At 44.6% G+C, this 17286-nt stretch overlaps 1 protein-coding gene across 1 annotated transcript in view; it reads left to right on the top strand.

The window, feature by feature from the left end:
* Positions 1-7533: 7533 nt before the first annotated feature.
* The window catches only part of LOC124789894 (sodium- and chloride-dependent GABA transporter 1-like), a 124273-nt gene continuing 114520 nt past the window's right edge, over positions 7534-17286 (top strand). The window contains exon 1 of the mRNA XM_047257414.1: positions 7534-7873. Coding sequence (XP_047113370.1) covers positions 7534-7873 — 340 coding nt within the window. The remainder of the gene's footprint in view (positions 7874-17286) is intronic.

Below are 17286 nucleotides of genomic sequence, written 5' to 3' on the forward strand. Positions count from 1 at the left end.
GACGCCTATTTGCTATTATTAGTTATTCATTCTCTAAATACGGGTGTGAATAAAGACCTACTTGCTGGTACACATCACAGAATGTAAAGCAGACCTCCACTGACTGGAAATTTACTCAATTGGCTACGATCTACTCCAGGGAACAAACTCGTGTTGGAACGCAACGCTAGCGCACACAGATCGGGTGTTCCGTGGGCGCTATTCGAAATTGGGAAACTCTTTTTTTTGTATTTCTGCGAATCAGTATAAGCAAAAAGAAATAAGAAACAATGTTTTATTTTCAGGTTATTTAAATTTTTGAAGGAATGTAATAGGAAGCACATAGCAAATATATTTCAATTAGTGATAGTATAGAATTCTCGAACCTACAGTAAAGATGTTTCTTGCTTTAGATACGTTTAATCACAACTCACTTTACATGTCATCTATACCGTTGTTCATGCATTTTTCACGACGCGGAACTGGTGTTTGTAGTACCTTGTCCCGAATTTATAAGGGGCAGTCAAAGAAAACGACACAGATGGAAAAAAAATTACGTAAAGTGTTTATTATTACAAAAGTAATCGCCATATCTGTTAATATATGTATCCCATTGTGAGACTGTGAGTGCCTTCATGGAAAAATTTTTCGATTACCTACGGAACCAGGTGTTCACCTCTTTGTTCGAAGCAAATCGACGCCCATGAACGTCTTTCTTCAGGACTCAAAAAATGTGGAAATAGCATGGGAAGAGATCGGGAGTGTAATGGAGGATGTATAAGGGCTTCCCAGTGAAGCTTCTGCAACGTAATGCCCCCCCCCCCCCCCCTTCCAAATGTCGCCGAGGTTGTTTAGAATAAGCTGCAGAAATTCCGCTGGGAAGCCCTTACACGTCTTCCATAGTCCCGAAGTCTCCCCATGCGATTTCCATATTTTTGGAGCCCTGAAAAAAGACATTCGTGGTCGTCGATGTGCTTTGCACGAAAAGGTGCACACCTGGGTACGATCATCGTTTCATAGGCAACTACAGACATTTTTTCCATGAAGGCACTGACCGTTTTGTTTCGTAAGTCTCAAAGGAATAAATGTATTAACACATATGGCGATTACTTTTGACATAATAAACACTTTACTTAGTACTTACATCTGTATCGTTTTCAGTTGACTATCCCTTATAAAATCCTACCGTTGCAGGCTCCTGGAGCAGGTTCTGACCTCGAACAATATGATCTAACTGGAAAAAATGAAGATCCTTACAAAGAATCTGCGTGTATTTGGGAAAAACCTACTCGTCTGAAACACAGCTCAATTTAGCTACAGCCGATATCTTCCAAGTAGCAGAAATAGGATAATTGATTCTTCAGTTTCCCAAAGGCGTCTGGCATTCTAACACGTTTTCGACTTATGTTAGAGATAAAATCCTAAGGATTATATGACCATATATTCCCTCGTATTGTTGATAAGAAGTGCAAATCGAAGACGAATAACACTGTTGTATCGTTTAAATTAGTCACCGCTAATCCCAATTCTGGAAGTCCTTGAAGCGATAACACAGTATGGTCGCGTAATAGAACTTTTTTGCAGTGCTGAATCGCAGTATACCATGTGCTATTCCGATAGACACCAACGGTACCAAAGAATACCTGAAGGGCGACAATGAGAACTATGTGTATAGCCTGCAGTGGGGTTTAGCTCCGTGGTACCACTCTTCGAGAAAAATCTTTGTTGATGTTGTTGGGCAACGACTCGAAAGAACATTATAAGATGATAAGGATGTCTTGGAAACTTATCTAGTGTGTGCTGTAAAAATATCGAAGAAAGTTAGACTTAACGTCCTTTTGACGTGGATGTCGTTCGTGACAGAGCTGACAAAGGATCGAGAAAAGAATCTGAAGTGACATTTAGACGTCAGAAACCACGGAAAACCTAAAGCTACATGTCCATTTTACCGTAATATGTGTCCAGTGTCTTTCCCGCGGTGCCTCCTTGCGCGTTGTAGATATAAAACAGGAACATCATACATTTCGACAAGAAAGAGCAGTCTTTTCTAGTGTTTGGTTTGTAGCGGAATTATTGGCGAATACATAAATAAACCGGCAAATAGTTTATCGACGTCTCCTCAGACCACTGATTTGAATCGAACTGTACATTTACGAAACGTATTCGGAAATCAAGACTGCGCCATACATTGGAGGACTACACCCATACTTATCATTTCCTCGCGCTCGTCTTCACTAGAACAGACTGTATTCACAATCGGGGAAAGATAGTGACACTGTTTGGAAGGAAATAAAGACTTTCCAATAAGGTGACAGATCAGTCTAGCGGGATTTACTAGCCTACAAATAATCCTATCCTTTTCGTTCTCTCCCTCTCTCTGTTTTTGTTTTCGAAGTAGTGTTTGGTGGCGTGTTTTAATAATGAGATGTTGCCTCCAAGACATGTCGTTGTCATAAAAAGAAGTCTCAAACAGATGTCCGACATCTCTTTATGAGATGGACCTGATAAAAAATTGGGGTTAAAGATGAACTGTTAACACATTTGATCACATTTATAAACGGGCGCTTTCGTTGACTTCTGTTTCATATCGAACGCCACACATGTCACTTGTTCCTCAGTGATTCTTGGTCGGTTGCGGATTGCAAGCCATGGCGAGCTATAACTTGATCGTACACGCAGCTTTGACCTGTGACAATTGATCAAGACGCCAACCACCAAAATACGCTCTTCTGCAGAATCTTGTGCTGTGGTCGAAGTTATATTCTTGTCCTTACTTTCGCGTGGAATGGAAGTGATTTAGACTCTTGTCTTGTGTATTCGAGATGGGCGCATTCAACGTACTACTACAAAGGATTTTGTGAGATTGCGGCTAGCGTCGTATATTCATTGTTGGAATTTACATATATTTCAAAACTATGCAACATCGTGCTCATCTCTCTCGCTCTCTGCATTTTTCATTCGAACTGCTCTGGGGATCTGGATGAATTTGTAGCCATTTGATTCCACCAGAGCACGTGGTAGCCAATACTCGATTCTAGTTCAAACATCTATGGATTCAAGTGACACATAATCATTCTCTCTCATTAATAAAATCACGATCTGCAACTTTGTACTATTATTTTGAGTTACCTTTCTATGGCGATGTAAAGATTGATTGTTACAACTGTTTATCGGGCGCGCTGCACTCGCCTATGAACAGTAGCTCATTCTGTAGTCTCTCTCTTTGATCAAGTTTACTGGATTTTTGGCACTTGTGAATTTATTACTTTGCATACCTGCCTTTGTCTATTATTCCGACCGGGCGTCCCTCACCGTAGCATGCGCATACTTAAAATTTCTTCATGAAAACGTGCTCTGTTCTCTTACATTGCATTCTGCTTAGGATTGACTACATATAATTACGCAATACAGTCATTATTACCTTCCGTAAGATTTCCACAAAATACCTGATGCAGTACTACGAGACATGCGGTCCTAGAAATGGCGCCACTGGAACTCACTTTCTCTACTACACCAGTTGATACTTTAAGAGGTTTTTCAAGCGGTATTCAATGGCAAGCACATTTGTCCTGCAGAAGTCGAGTCTGCAAAGCATTGTCTAATATACGATGAAAATTCGTTGTTCTGAAGAAAATTCATTGTTCTGTCTTTGTTATCAGTATTAAAATCCAAATTATTCAAGATCACTTGAAGCAAATCCCCTCAGTTGCTCTCGCGATAGTTTTATCATATCCAATGTACTTCTATTTCAGACAGATAGCGTTATCAAGGGTCTTGTCCTATATATTGGACTAAATTTCATGGCGAATCCAGGTTCCTCATTATTCATTAACATACTGATTTCAATTAACAACAAGTCGCAGACTTTCAACGTAGAGCATCACATCTTCTTGTGTGAACAATTACGTTTTTTTCCGGCTGGTAGTTTAGTGTATGGATGCAGCTGCTTCTAGAAAATCGTCGATACTGAAACGTTATAAGTCAATATTATTCGGAATGAATTTTCACTCTGCAGGGGAGTGTGCGCTGGTCTGGGCGAGTTCTAGGTTGTGCTTGTCGGTTGTGCAGAAAGTCAGCAATAATACATCTATATCTACATATACCGGGCGGTTATAATTAAACTTACCCATTTGACACGTTATAACGCGGAAACTAATTACCGTACGAGTACCAACTTGGTAGCATTAATGTCAAGGACATGGGAAAGAGAAATAATGCATTATCAATTCAGTAGAAACACTTTAAAACTGCTGCTACGATACATCATACCATTACATACCGGTACCATTAATGCCACAAAAGGGGCTCAATATGGCGCTCATCAGTCTTCAGAACGAAGCATGCACAGGAGAACGAAGCATACCCGTACGTATGCTGCGCTCCAGATCAGCACATGTGTGAATGCTCCCCTTGTAAATTCTGTCCTATAGGTAGCCCCACGACCAGAAATAACAGGGAGGGAGATCAGGTGACCGTGCCGGCCAAGCATTTGGAAACGATCGGCTGGTAATTCGATGCTTTGGGCCTCCATCTTGCATGAAAACTGTTGAGTGCAATGCGTCTCTCTCCTGTAGGGCGGGTACGACATGCTGGCGTAGGATATCGTTGGCCTGTCACACTGCACGTCTTTGGTCCTAGAGTGCCAATCTGTTCAAAAGTGATTGGACAATGATGAACGTAGCGGTGAAGCCACACCTTTCGGTGACACGCTCACCATGTAAAGGAATTTCATGCATAGTGACTGGAGGTGAAGATCCCCACACTCGGAAATTCTGCGTGTTCATCTCATCCGTCAGAGAAAATGAGCTTCGTCTGTCCATACGATGGTCCAGGGTGTAGCGTTGCTCTTGGGGGGCGAAAAGCAAAATAATTGTTATTTTATATTTTTTGGAAAACGTCGAAAAAGTGAATATTTTGGTGGGCCACTTAGCAACAGAATCAGAGATTGATTACACTATTATAATAACATACGTTGAGAACTAAATACCTGGTTGGATTATTTTGAGCAAGAGCAGCAGATTGATTTATTTGAGATCGTTCGGAAGAAACATTATCATTTCTGTGCATTTTAATAGTCGCGATGTAGTCATACCCAGAACAACACCAAGGGACCAGAAGATTTATAGAGTTTAAAAGAAATGCAACACTACACAATTAAAAAAAAGAGCTGATTCAGAAATAATAGGAAAACGATAATGTTCCTTCTGCCTCATGCTGCGTTCGGCCCATCAGCGTGATCGTAATTTCTGGTGATGAACTAACACAAAATAATTAACATTCAAGTAAATGAGGAGATGGAAATCATCAAGGTTAATTTGCTAAAATAAGCACACTTATCTTTAACACAAGTTTTTTATTGCTACGTACCTTTTCACATTAAATAACAATAGATGACCATTATGGTTAAATACTTTATACATAACAGCCAAAATGTCCTCTTGATGCTGTCTGTTCGTAATCAGTTACAAGAAACTACATGTATTGTGATTGGAAAAATAACAGTTAGCATATTTACTGAATACTTTCACATAAAATATAAAATACCGTCCGCCTTTCATGGAATACAAAGAGTAAAAGGTGAGGTGCGCAATGCCTCATTTGTCTTGAAACAACATAATTCTTTTTTATATCATTAATCGATACATGCACATAGAGATTTACAGACACCGCGCAAGAACGGCAAAGATAAAGAATAATAGATTCTGTCGCTGCTGTGCGATGGTTCATTTCTATTACTTTAGAATTGTTTGATAACTTTAGCCCATCAGGCGTTTACTATTGAGCGTACATTAATGTTTGTGAGGCGAAAATTACTACTATTACAAAGACCAGCCCTCGTCAACTTCAGTTCTTGCGAGAAGGTGAAAAGTGAAGTCAACACGTCGTTGAGCATCCTGTGGTACAAGCTGCTGTACGATATGGATCTTGTATGGATACCTCTTGGGAATGGTTCAAATCTGTGTGAATTCGTAAGAGACCAAACTATTGAGGTCATCATTCCCTACACTTACACGCTACTTAAACGAACTTAAACTAACGTATGCTAAGAACAAGAAACACACCCGTGCCCGAGGGAGGACTCGAACCTCCGGTGAGAGGGCCGTACAGTCCGTGGCATGGCGCCTCAAACCGCGCGGTCACTCAGCGCGACGCCAATGGTTGGAAGCACCTTCCGTACAGTGGACTACGGGATGTTGCACTGTCGTTGACACAGCACGTGCACTGGCTGACTATCAGGAATTGCGCGTAGCGTTGTCTGCCATAGCAAGAGCGATTTCATCAACCACTTGTTGTGGTGCAACCGGTCGTCGGCTCTTCCTGGAGTAGCCGGACAGTGTGGCCGAGCGGTTCTAGGCGCTTCACTCTGGAACCGAGCGACCGCTACAGTCGCAGGTTCGAATCCTGCTTCGGGCATGGATGTGTGTGATGTCTTTAGGTTAGTTATGTTTAAGTAGTTCTAAGTTCTAGGGGACTGATGACCTCAGATGTTAAGTCCCATAGTGCTCAGAGCCATTTGAACCATTTTCTTCCTGGAGTGACGCCCAGTTCTCCAGTTGATTCGAACTTCTTCATCATACTCCGCACAGCAGGTGGAGAAGGAGGACCCTTGCGTAATCCTTTCAGCCGGCAATATTCTCGAAATGCGGCTGCAGCATTACTGTTGTTTTGGTAATAGATAATGACGATGAGGTCCCATACTCCGAGGAGCATAGGGGGCGATGCGGGAGACACGCACCGCTGACTAGCCAAGGTCCTAGCGGAGGTGGTTCGGTACTAGAGCTTCACCAATAATGCCCTGCTACTTTTGTCCAAGCACATGTTGACACGTCAACAAGTGCACTGCGGCTGGTCAAGTTGTGAGACGGTGAATCACGATGACTGAGCACGGACCCTGGTGGCCATAGTTGGAACTGGACAGTGACGCTATGACGCATGGAGATCATGCATCCCATACTCTGGACATTAATGCTACCAAGTTTGGTACTCATACGGTAATTAATTTCCGTGTTATAACGTGCTAAATAGGGAAAGATTAATTATAACCACCAGGTACATCTATACTCCGCAAGCCTCCTGAAGGTGTGTAGTAGAGGGAGCTCTGTGTATCACAGTCACATTCCCGTTTTGTCTGCTCCAGTTGCGAATGGTTCGCGGGAAGAACAATTGCCGATAAGCCTCCGTGTGGACTCTAATCTCTGGTTTTATCTTCGTGAAGTTTTCGCGAGATATACGTAGAAGGAACCAGTATATTGGTCTATTCTTCTAGGTACATACAGTCTCGGAACTTTAACAATAAGCTACAGCATGGTACAGAACGCCTGTCTTGCAGCATCTGCCACTGGAGTTGGATAAACATCTCCGTGACTCCTTGATTCGAGATTCGAGTTCCAGTCCGATTCGGCATTTTAGTCTGGCAGGAATTTGACGTCCATATCATGTTATGTACGTTGTACCAGATCACGACTAGGAAAATATTGGCTCGCCCGGCATTGCTAATGTTCGAAAGTCGGTGCGAGTTTACATCACTTTTATTTCTGTCGCAGGGAACGAGCCATGTCAGAGAGGATGTACTACTGGGGCGCCGAGCGGAGCGCTGACCCCGACGAGACGTTCATCGAGTTCTCGGCCAAGGGCGACTCTGGAGGCGGCGCAGGCGACGGCGGCAAGGGGGCGGCTGACGGGGCTGCGGACGCCGTGGTGTCCGCCCCCGCGGTGCTGCCCCCGCCGCCGACGCCTGCGCCGCCTGTGGGGGCGGAGCCGGCTGGCCGCGAGGACGACGCCGACCGCGGCGGCTGGGGGCACAAGCTCGACTTCCTCTTCTCCTGCATCAGTGTCTCCGTGGGACTCGGCAACGTCTGGAGGTTCCCCTACCTCTGCTACAAGAATGGTGGCGGTGAGTACCCTAAATCCATCGCAACTCTCTGCGTTTCACAGTCCATCCTGAGGTCAGACTTGCTACGCGACACTTGCTATGATAAGAATGGCACTGTGATAACTAACTCTCCTGGTGAAGTTACTGGCGGTTGTCCAACCCAGCGCAACAGCGCTATTGGATCTCACTTATTAGGGATTGGAGACTGTCGAAAATGAAATTATTAGTTGCGGAGCACACTAAAAGAAAGGAAGATTGGAGTTTTACGTCCCATCGACGACAAGGTCATTGGAACACTAGCGCCGGTTTGAGGAAGGATGGTAAACGAAATTGTCCGTGACCTTTCAAAAGAACAATCCCGGCATTCACTCTGAGCGATTCAGTAAACTCATGAAAAATCTGAAACTGCACGTCCCGCCAGAGATTTGAAACACCGTCCTATCGAATACAAGTCACTGTATTATCATTGTGCCTCTCAGGTCAGTCTCACGAGGAGAAAATGCAAGTGTCATAAGACGATTTTCCAGAAACTGCGCTCAGTGAAAGAGGGGTCAAAATAAGAGAACACATGTGTCGGCTTGTCCGTAGATATTCGCTCGTGCCTGAGAAAACGGATGTCAAACTTTTCGATGTATTTTATGTGCCTTTTAGCGAGTGTTCAGTTTAACAAAGAGATGACACAGTGGCTAGTGTCGCAGCTTCACAGTTTTGCGCCTCTTTTTCCAAAACCAATTATTATTATATGTATTTATTTTTTATTTTCTACCCAAGAATATTACTACACGGATGTTTTAGAATGGATATTGAAATAATGTTGCCCTAATTCATCTATTAATTTTATATCTGGAGAATGAGTTAAAATAAATAAACAAAATAAACGAATGGAAAAATTGTTTGAAATTTTTTCGATGATATTCCTGTAGAGTATCTTGATTCATAATCAGTTGCAAGCACCAGTTTTCGGAAAATGGATCCTTTATGTGTGGTTTGCCTGTAAAGTATTGTCGACAGGTCAAGTCTTCAGTAATGTTAACGACGTTGCCTTCCCGAGTGAGGTTCACACGCAAAAATGTAGCTGTGGGAAACCTGCTTTCGTGTGATCCTCTTGGTGTTCGGTTATCTACAGTATGTGATCAAAAGGATCCGGACACCTGGCTGAAAATGACTTACAAGTTCGTGGCGCCTTCCATCGGTAATGCTGGAATTCAATATGGTCTTGGCCCACCCTTAGGCTTGATGATAGCGTCCACTCTCGCAGGCATACGTCGAATCAGGTGCTGGAAGGTTTCTTGCGGAATGGCAGACCATTCTTCACGGAGTGCTGCACTGAGGAGAGGTACTGATATTGGTCGGTGGGGCTTGGCACGAAGTCGACCTTCCAAAACATCAAAAAAGTGTTATATAGGATTCAGGACTCTGTGCAGGCCAGTCCATTACAGGGATGTTATTGTCGTGTAACCACTCCGACACAGGCCGTGCATTATCAACAGCTGCTCGATCGTGTTGAAAGGTGCAATCGCCATCCCCGAATTGCTCTCCAACAGTGGGAAGCAAGAAGGTACTTAAAACATCAATGTAGCCCTGTGCTGTGATTGTGCCCCAGACAACAACAAGGGGTGCAAGCCTCCTCCATGAAAACCAGGACCACACCATAACAGCACCGCCTTCGAATTTTACTGTTGGCACCACACACGCTGGCAGATGACGTTCACCGGGCATTCGCCTTACACACGCCCTGCCATCGGATCACCACATTGTGTATCGTGATTCGTCACTCCACACAACGTTTTCCCACTGTTCAATCGTCCAATTTTTATGCTCCTTACACCAAGCGAGGCGTCGTTTGGCATTTACCGGGGTGAGGTGTGGCTTATCAGCAGCCGCTCGACCATGAAATCCAAGTTTTCTCACCTTCCGCCTAACTGACATAATACTTGCAGTGGATCCTGATGCAGTTTAGAATTCCTGTGTGATGGGCTGGATACATGTCTGCCTATTACACATTATTACTCTCCTCTACTGTCGGCAGTCTCTGTAAGACGAGATCGGACTGTACACTTTTGTGCTGTACGTGTCCCTTCACGTTTCCACTTCACTATCACATCGGAAACAGTGGAACTATTGATGTTCAGGAGTAAGGAAATCTGACGTACAGACGGATGCCACAACTGACACCCAGTCACCTGACCACGTTCGAAGTCCGTGAGTTCCGCGGAGCGCCCCATTCTGCTCTCTCACGATGTCTAATGACTACTGAGGTCGCTGATATGGAGTACCTGGCAGTAGGTGGCAGCACAATGTACCTAAAATGAGAAACTATGTTTAGGGGGATGTCAGGATACTTTTGATCACATAGTGTATATTTCGAATGTTTCTACGATCAGTATCACCAAGGGAATGGGCCAAATCTTCCTGAAGAATAAATATGAAAATAAACTATAAGAATTGAGAACTGATATAAGAATGAAATGCAGAGTGAAAAGTATTTAAACCGACAAACTCTGGGAGGTTGTAGGGGACATCAAAACAAATATTTTTCCCTAATGTCATTTTTTCCTAAGAGGAGTATTTACCCCGGCAGAGGAAGATTTCTCTGGCGGCAAATTAATTAAACCAACAAACACTGTTCCATTTTTTATGACCAAGAGACAGCACATTAACACAACCCAATTTCAATTACAGTAGATTTTCGAAAATACCTCCATTGACACGTAAACAAAGGTTACACCATCGGATCATGTTCTGTCTGACACGGGCAAAAACCCCAGGAGTATCCTGTATTGTTCCTGCTGCTGCTACTGTCCGGGCAATCAGATCCTCTTCTGATGCAACAGGAGATGCGTAAACAATGTTGCGCATCTGTCCCCACATAAAAACGTCCAGAGGGGACATATCTGGGGATCGAGCAGGCCATGGTACAGAACCACCTCTGCCAGTCCACGATTCTGGGAACCTTCGGTCCAGGAATCGATGCACACGACGACTGAATGTGCCGGTGCCCCGTCATTTTGGAACCACATGCGTTGTCTTGTATGGAGCGGGATGTCTTCTAGCAATTCAGGCAATGGTCTGGCTAGAAAATTGTAATAGTGCCTGCCGTTTAATGGTCTAGGTAGCAGATAGTGCCCAATTAAACAGTTCCCAACAACACTGACCCACACGTAAACGAAGGACCGCACTTGATTAGCGCTAGTAACTGTGGCATGTGGGTTATCCTCACTCCAAACATGCGAATTGTGCACGTTGAATACTCCATCACGCTCGAACGTTGCTTCATCAGTAAACAACACAGAGGATGGAAATGTAGGAAGCATTTCACACTGTTCCAGGTACCACTGCGAAAACTGTGCTCTGGGTGGATAATCAACTGGTTCCAAGTTGTGGACATGCTGTAAGTGAAATGGACGTAACAATTGTTCTCGAAGGACTGTTCTTACATTCGTCTGATTCGTCCCTATGTTACGTGCAGTTGCACGAGTGCTGATTGAAGGATCCCGCTCCACATGCTGCAAGACAGCTTCCTCAAATTGCAGCGTTCTTACCGTGCGACGGCGTCCCTGTCCAGGTAATCTGCTAAATGACCCGGTCTCACGCAGGCTTTGGTACACAGCAGCAAAGGTCGTATGATGCCGGATACGGCGATTAGGATATTGTTGTTGATAAACCCGCTGTGCAGCTCGTCCGTTGTGGTGCGCTACGCAGTACGCAACAACCGTATCAGTGTACTTAACTCCAGGTGTATCACTCCATTAGTAAACAGAGACAATACACTACTACACTGGTGGACAGCAGTTGCCTACAACTAAAGAGCGTAATACGGCCTCCACCGGTTTAAATAATCCTCATAGGAAAAAATGACATTATGGTTCAAATGGCTCTGAGCACTATGCGACTTAACTTCTGAGGTCATCAGTCGCCTAGAACTTAGAACTAATTAAACCTAACTAACCTAAGGACATCACACACATCCATGTCCGAGGCAGGATTCGAACCTGCGACCGTATGACATTAGGGAAATATATTTGTTTTGATGTCTCCTACAACCTCCCCGAGTTTGTCGGTTTAAATACTTTTCACCCTGCATAAGAACACGAGAAATTAAAAAGCTTGTAAACCCAGAAAATACCATACACACATATATTATGTAATAAATGTATGACACTTATTGTGAAACCCAGTTGTAGTTTTACAGTTAATATAGCGCCCGTGTATCCTCTAACTTGATAAAAAGCATTCGTGTGGTAACCTAAAACGACGTAAGTAGATAAATGAAAAATAAAATAAATAAAAACTGTAATCAGGTTTCGAACACGGGACTGAAAAAAAAAGTGAGAAAACTCTATGCTAGCCACTGTGGCCAGCCAGGCTGCATTTATCGTGCGCTAAAAGACCTCTTAATTACGTTGAAAATTTCGACGGTCGTTTTCTAAGAAACGGTCGGGCATCTACGGATAAACTGAGAGATGTGTTCGCTTATATTACTCTTCCACTAAGCGAAGTTTCTGGGTAACTGGGTTCTGGCACTTGTCATGTTCTCCTCGTCAGTTCATAGCGTTCGTTCCCTCTATAAGACGAGTCCATGGCGGCTTCTCGTAATTACGATCGGGTAGGGGCAGTTTGTCGATTTAGGGTTCAATACCCCAGCGACAGTTATGTCGTTACAGACAGAGCAAAATATCGAATTTAACAGGGGTGAAAAAGGAAATCGACCATTCTTTGCTCATAGGAACCATCTCCGCAGTTCGCCGTAAGTCATTTAGGAGATTAACAAAAAAAGAAAGTCTGGATTACCAGATGGGGATTTGAATCCTGATCCTCTCAAACTCGTGTCCTCGTCCGCTTGATGCAGGTTAAAATGCCGCCACTGTTACCTGTGCGATGGAAATGGCACAATGTTAAATGTCATAACCAGTCGAAACTACAGTAACCGCTGAACAAGTTCGAAGTTGACGTCTCGAAGAAGTGTGATGGGCAAATCAATATATAGCCAGGAACAGGTCTGCGGCTCCTGCACAAATTCCAGCAGTGCTAGGTAGTGTTTCAGGCACCCAAAAAACCATTTGACTTCGACAACCCCGTGTCGAAATATTGCTTGGAAAACATACCGCTCACTGTTACCCACTGCCAAATGAAGTTACTACGTTGTATCGTATATGCTCTAAATATGTTTGTCTTATTTTCGTGATTACTAGGCGAGGGGTAGTTGCAGGCAACAAAGATATTCTACCTAGAGTAGGCCTAATTGTCAGTTATATTTATCCTTAAGGTCATCTTTCTTCTGAAGATTGCCATTTAAGTTAACTGAACATCCCTGATACGTCTGCGATCTGTAAAGAACAGTAACGATCCTAATAGAGCATTTTTGTATATAGACGTTGGCTGACAAGTAACGATTCCAAACAGTAGATGAAAGGAATATTGCGATTTAGGTTCTCTTTTACTACATATTTACCGGAGACGGAAAACAAACTCGGATTGGTAAAGGATGGCGATGGACATCCGACGTGTCCGTTTACAGGAAACACCCTGGCATTTACTAAAAGCTATTTAGAGGAATCACCTAAATCAGGATGGGTGGACGGAATTTGAGCCGCTTTCCTCCCACATACGAATCAGTTGTCTTATCACTGCACCCCCTTCACTCTGTTTTATACTCTTATGAAACACATTTCAGCAATGTTCACAAGACCTGAGAAAGACACAATTATATTGTTACTGACTCCGTGGAGCATTCCCACCCATACGCATTAGGAGAAATGTTCAGATAAGGAGAAGGAAAAATAGTGGTAGGATGTGTACCAATCATTGAGAATCCAGAGTTGTATTATTGGAACTGGAAGCAGAAGAGATATTCTGGTCATGCAGAAAGAGAGAAAATATGTTGAATGGCACAGAAGGCAAAGGTTTGATGACAGGGTTAAGAATGTCAGGGTCATCTTATAGTGATGGAAATTGCAGTTTTTGACAGCTGTAGTTACGGTGAGGCAGTATAATGGCAGTCAAGGACGATGAAATAATAGTGTGAGAACGAAGGAAGTGATATTCCTGAAGTATGAAAACAGTATAAAGGGTTTCTGAGCAAATGTGAGTACTGGGACAGGCGTTGTTCAAGAGACCTACAATGAGTATTTTCTTTTTACTAATAGGTTATAAGTGACAAACCATTTGTGTAATATAGCTAGTTGTTACCAGCTTTTCTGCAATCAAACAGTAGGTTTGCACAACTGAAACCTACATCCACAGGCTAGTTAAACTGCTGTCACAAACGAAGATATTATGCAAACAAAGTAGAAAAGATTATCTCTATAGCCCAACTGTATTTTGTGAAAAATTCGGCAGCTGTTGATGAAATGCATGTGTACAGCTAAAAATACCCAGAGCGTCCTTGTAATAGCTTTGAGATTTACAGAACAGGTGTTAAGTGAGATGATAACGCACACACAGAGAAAACGTAAAGTACTTAACTGATGCAGTGAACTAAGCTCTTCTGTGAGAGTATGGGGCACAAAGTGTGTCACTACTAAACGTATAAGGTGCGATCAAAAAGACCGTACAATCCAGAATCGGTGTGCCGGTCAGGTAAAATCGTCGTGAGCATTGAGGCAATCAAGCCACCGATGCACCTGGTTGAAGATAACCGTTTGGAAAAACACCGTGTCTTGCTGCGTGAAGGGTCTATTACTGCCTGCTGCACATCCTCGTCCAACAGGAATTGTCGACCCTTCAAGGCCCTTTTTAAGGGACTGAAGGCGCAATAACCGCATAGGGAGAGATTAGGACTAAAGCGCTGGAGCTCCTAGTAGACGTGCGTTATCATGAAGTAGCAGTATCCTTTATCTAACCATTCCACAATAATGGTTTTCGACAGACATGATTACCCCACACACGGTCTTCATTTTCCGATGGACGTCTTCCAGCTTATGTCATTCGGCAGCCAAGAAAAGGATAACAGCACGTTCGTCCTATTTGTATGCATTTGGTAATAACGTCACCATAGTTCACGTTCCCGCAGTTACCGCACGCTCGTCGGAAAGAGACGAATGCCACACTAATTCCTTGTCTACATGTCGGTGCTTATATACTTTCATCGGAGTCGTGTTACGTTGCAAACCACTGAAACTGAAGAAAACCACTGGCCAGACCTTTCTCCAGTGCTGTTTATTCTGGCAGCTAATGCAATTAGCGCAGTTGCCCAGCGGCCGAACCTTGGGCAAATGCTTCTCGCAAATTCCATTATAACTACAGCAGAATACAAAATCTGTTTTTAACGACAAAGAGATGGAAGGGAACACCAAACCCTAATCTTTTTCCTTTACTTTTTCTTCCTCTTGCTCTGCGACGTGTGACAGTATGACACAGTACCGAAGAACGTACGAGGTACCATATTGTCTGTGAAAGGTTAACATCATGAACGAAATATGAAAACGTTAAGTAAATAGTTATCCAGAACAGGTTAAAAAGTAACAAGCTCACGGATTAGGCCTTAGGTCTGTTCTGACTGGCCCACTGTTGCCTGCAAGGCAGTAGGAGGGGCGATCTACACTCCTGGAAATGGAAAAAAGAACACATTGACACCGGTGTGTCAGACCCACCATACTTGCTCCGGACACTGCGAGAGGGCTGTACAAGCAATGATCACACGCACGGCACAGCGGACACACCAGGAACCGCGGTGTTGGCCGTCGAATGGCGCTAGCTGCGCAGCATTTGTGCACCGCCGCCGTCAGTGTCAGCCAGTTTGCCGTGGCATACGGAGCTCCATCGCAGTCTTTAACACTGGTAGCATGCCGCGACAGCGTGGACGCGAACCGTATGTGCAGTTGACGGACTTTGAGCGACGGCGTATAGTGGGCATGCGGGAGGCCGGGTGGACGTACCGCCGAATTGCTCAACACGTGGGGCGTGAGGTCTCCACAGTACATCGATGTTGTCGCCAGTGGTCGGCGGAAGTTGCACGTGCCCGTCGACCTGGGACCGGACCGCACGGATGCACGCCAAGACCGTAGGATCCTACGCAGTGCCGTAGGGGACCACACCACCACTTCCCAGCAAATTAAGGACACTGTTGCTCCTGGGGTATCGGCGAGGACCATTCGCAACCGTCTCCATGAAGCTGGGCTACGGTCCCACACACCGTTAGGCCGTCTTCCGCTCACGTCCCAACATCGTGAAGCCCGCCTCCAGTGGTGTCGCGACAGGCGTGAATGGAGGGACGAATGGAGACGTGTCGTCTTCAGCGATGAGAGTCGCTTCTGCCTTGGTGCCAATGATGGTCGTAAGCGTGTTTGGCGCCGTGCAGGTGAGCGCCACAATCAGGACTGCATACGACCGAGGCACACAGGGCCAACACCCGGCATCATGGCGTGGGGAGCGATCTCCTACACTGGCCGTACACCACTGGTGATCGTCGAGGGGACACTGAATAGTGCACGGTACATCGAAACCGTCATCGAACCCATCGTTCTACCATTCCTAGACCGGCAAGGGAACTTGCTGTTCCAACAGGACAATGCACGTCCGCATGTATCCCGTGCCACCCAACGTGCTCTAGAAGGTGTAAGTCAACTACCCTGGCCAGCAAGATCTCCGGATCTGTCCCCCATTGAGCATGTTTGGGACTGGATGAAGCGTCGTCTCACGCAGTCTGCACGTCCAGCACGAACGCTGGTCCAACTGAGGCGCCAGGTGGAAATGGCATGGCAAGCCGTTCCACAGGACTACATCCAGCATCTCTACGATCGTCTCCATGGGAGAATAGCAGCCTGCATTGCTGCGAAAGGAGGATATACACTGTACTAGTGCCGACATTGTGCATGCTCTGTTGCCTGTGTCTATGTGCCTGTGGTTCTGTCAGTGTGATCATGTGATGTATCTGACCCCACGAATGTGTCAATAAAGTTTCCCCTTCCTGGGACAATGAATTCACGGTGTTCTTATTTCAATTTCCAGGAGTGTATGATGGTGGACCATGTAATCAGCCCTCATGAGTTTGACCGATCCCCGTTCCCGACCTCCCTATCTCGGAAAAGTCCGAGGATGTACGGGGATTCGGACCTAGGTCCTTCTGCACCGAACACAGCGACACTACCTCTTCGGCTTATGAGGCGTTCTCAGCAGAGCTCAGTACGATACGTGAATGTTCAGATATATAGATCGATAATGCAAACGCGCACTTTGAGATTACTCACACGAACAGGAATATCATTAGTTAATGACAAATGTTGTTATTTCGATACCGTTTGCACAAAAATGCACAGAAAACATGTCGGTTTGGTTTAGATAAAGAAGAAATGTTTTTAGCGCGAGAAGAGCTACATTTTTCAATCACACCTGGTGCCGTAGCGTTGCCCGAATTGCTGCCGCCGTTATTTAAGCAGATTTACCGCCTGTAGGTCTTCACTGTGTGCGTGACCGCGAACTTTAAGCAGCCGCAT

This window comes from Schistocerca piceifrons, chromosome 3 (assembly GCF_021461385.2).
Source record: "Schistocerca piceifrons isolate TAMUIC-IGC-003096 chromosome 3, iqSchPice1.1, whole genome shotgun sequence".
NCBI lineage: Eukaryota > Metazoa > Arthropoda > Insecta > Orthoptera > Acrididae > Schistocerca > Schistocerca piceifrons.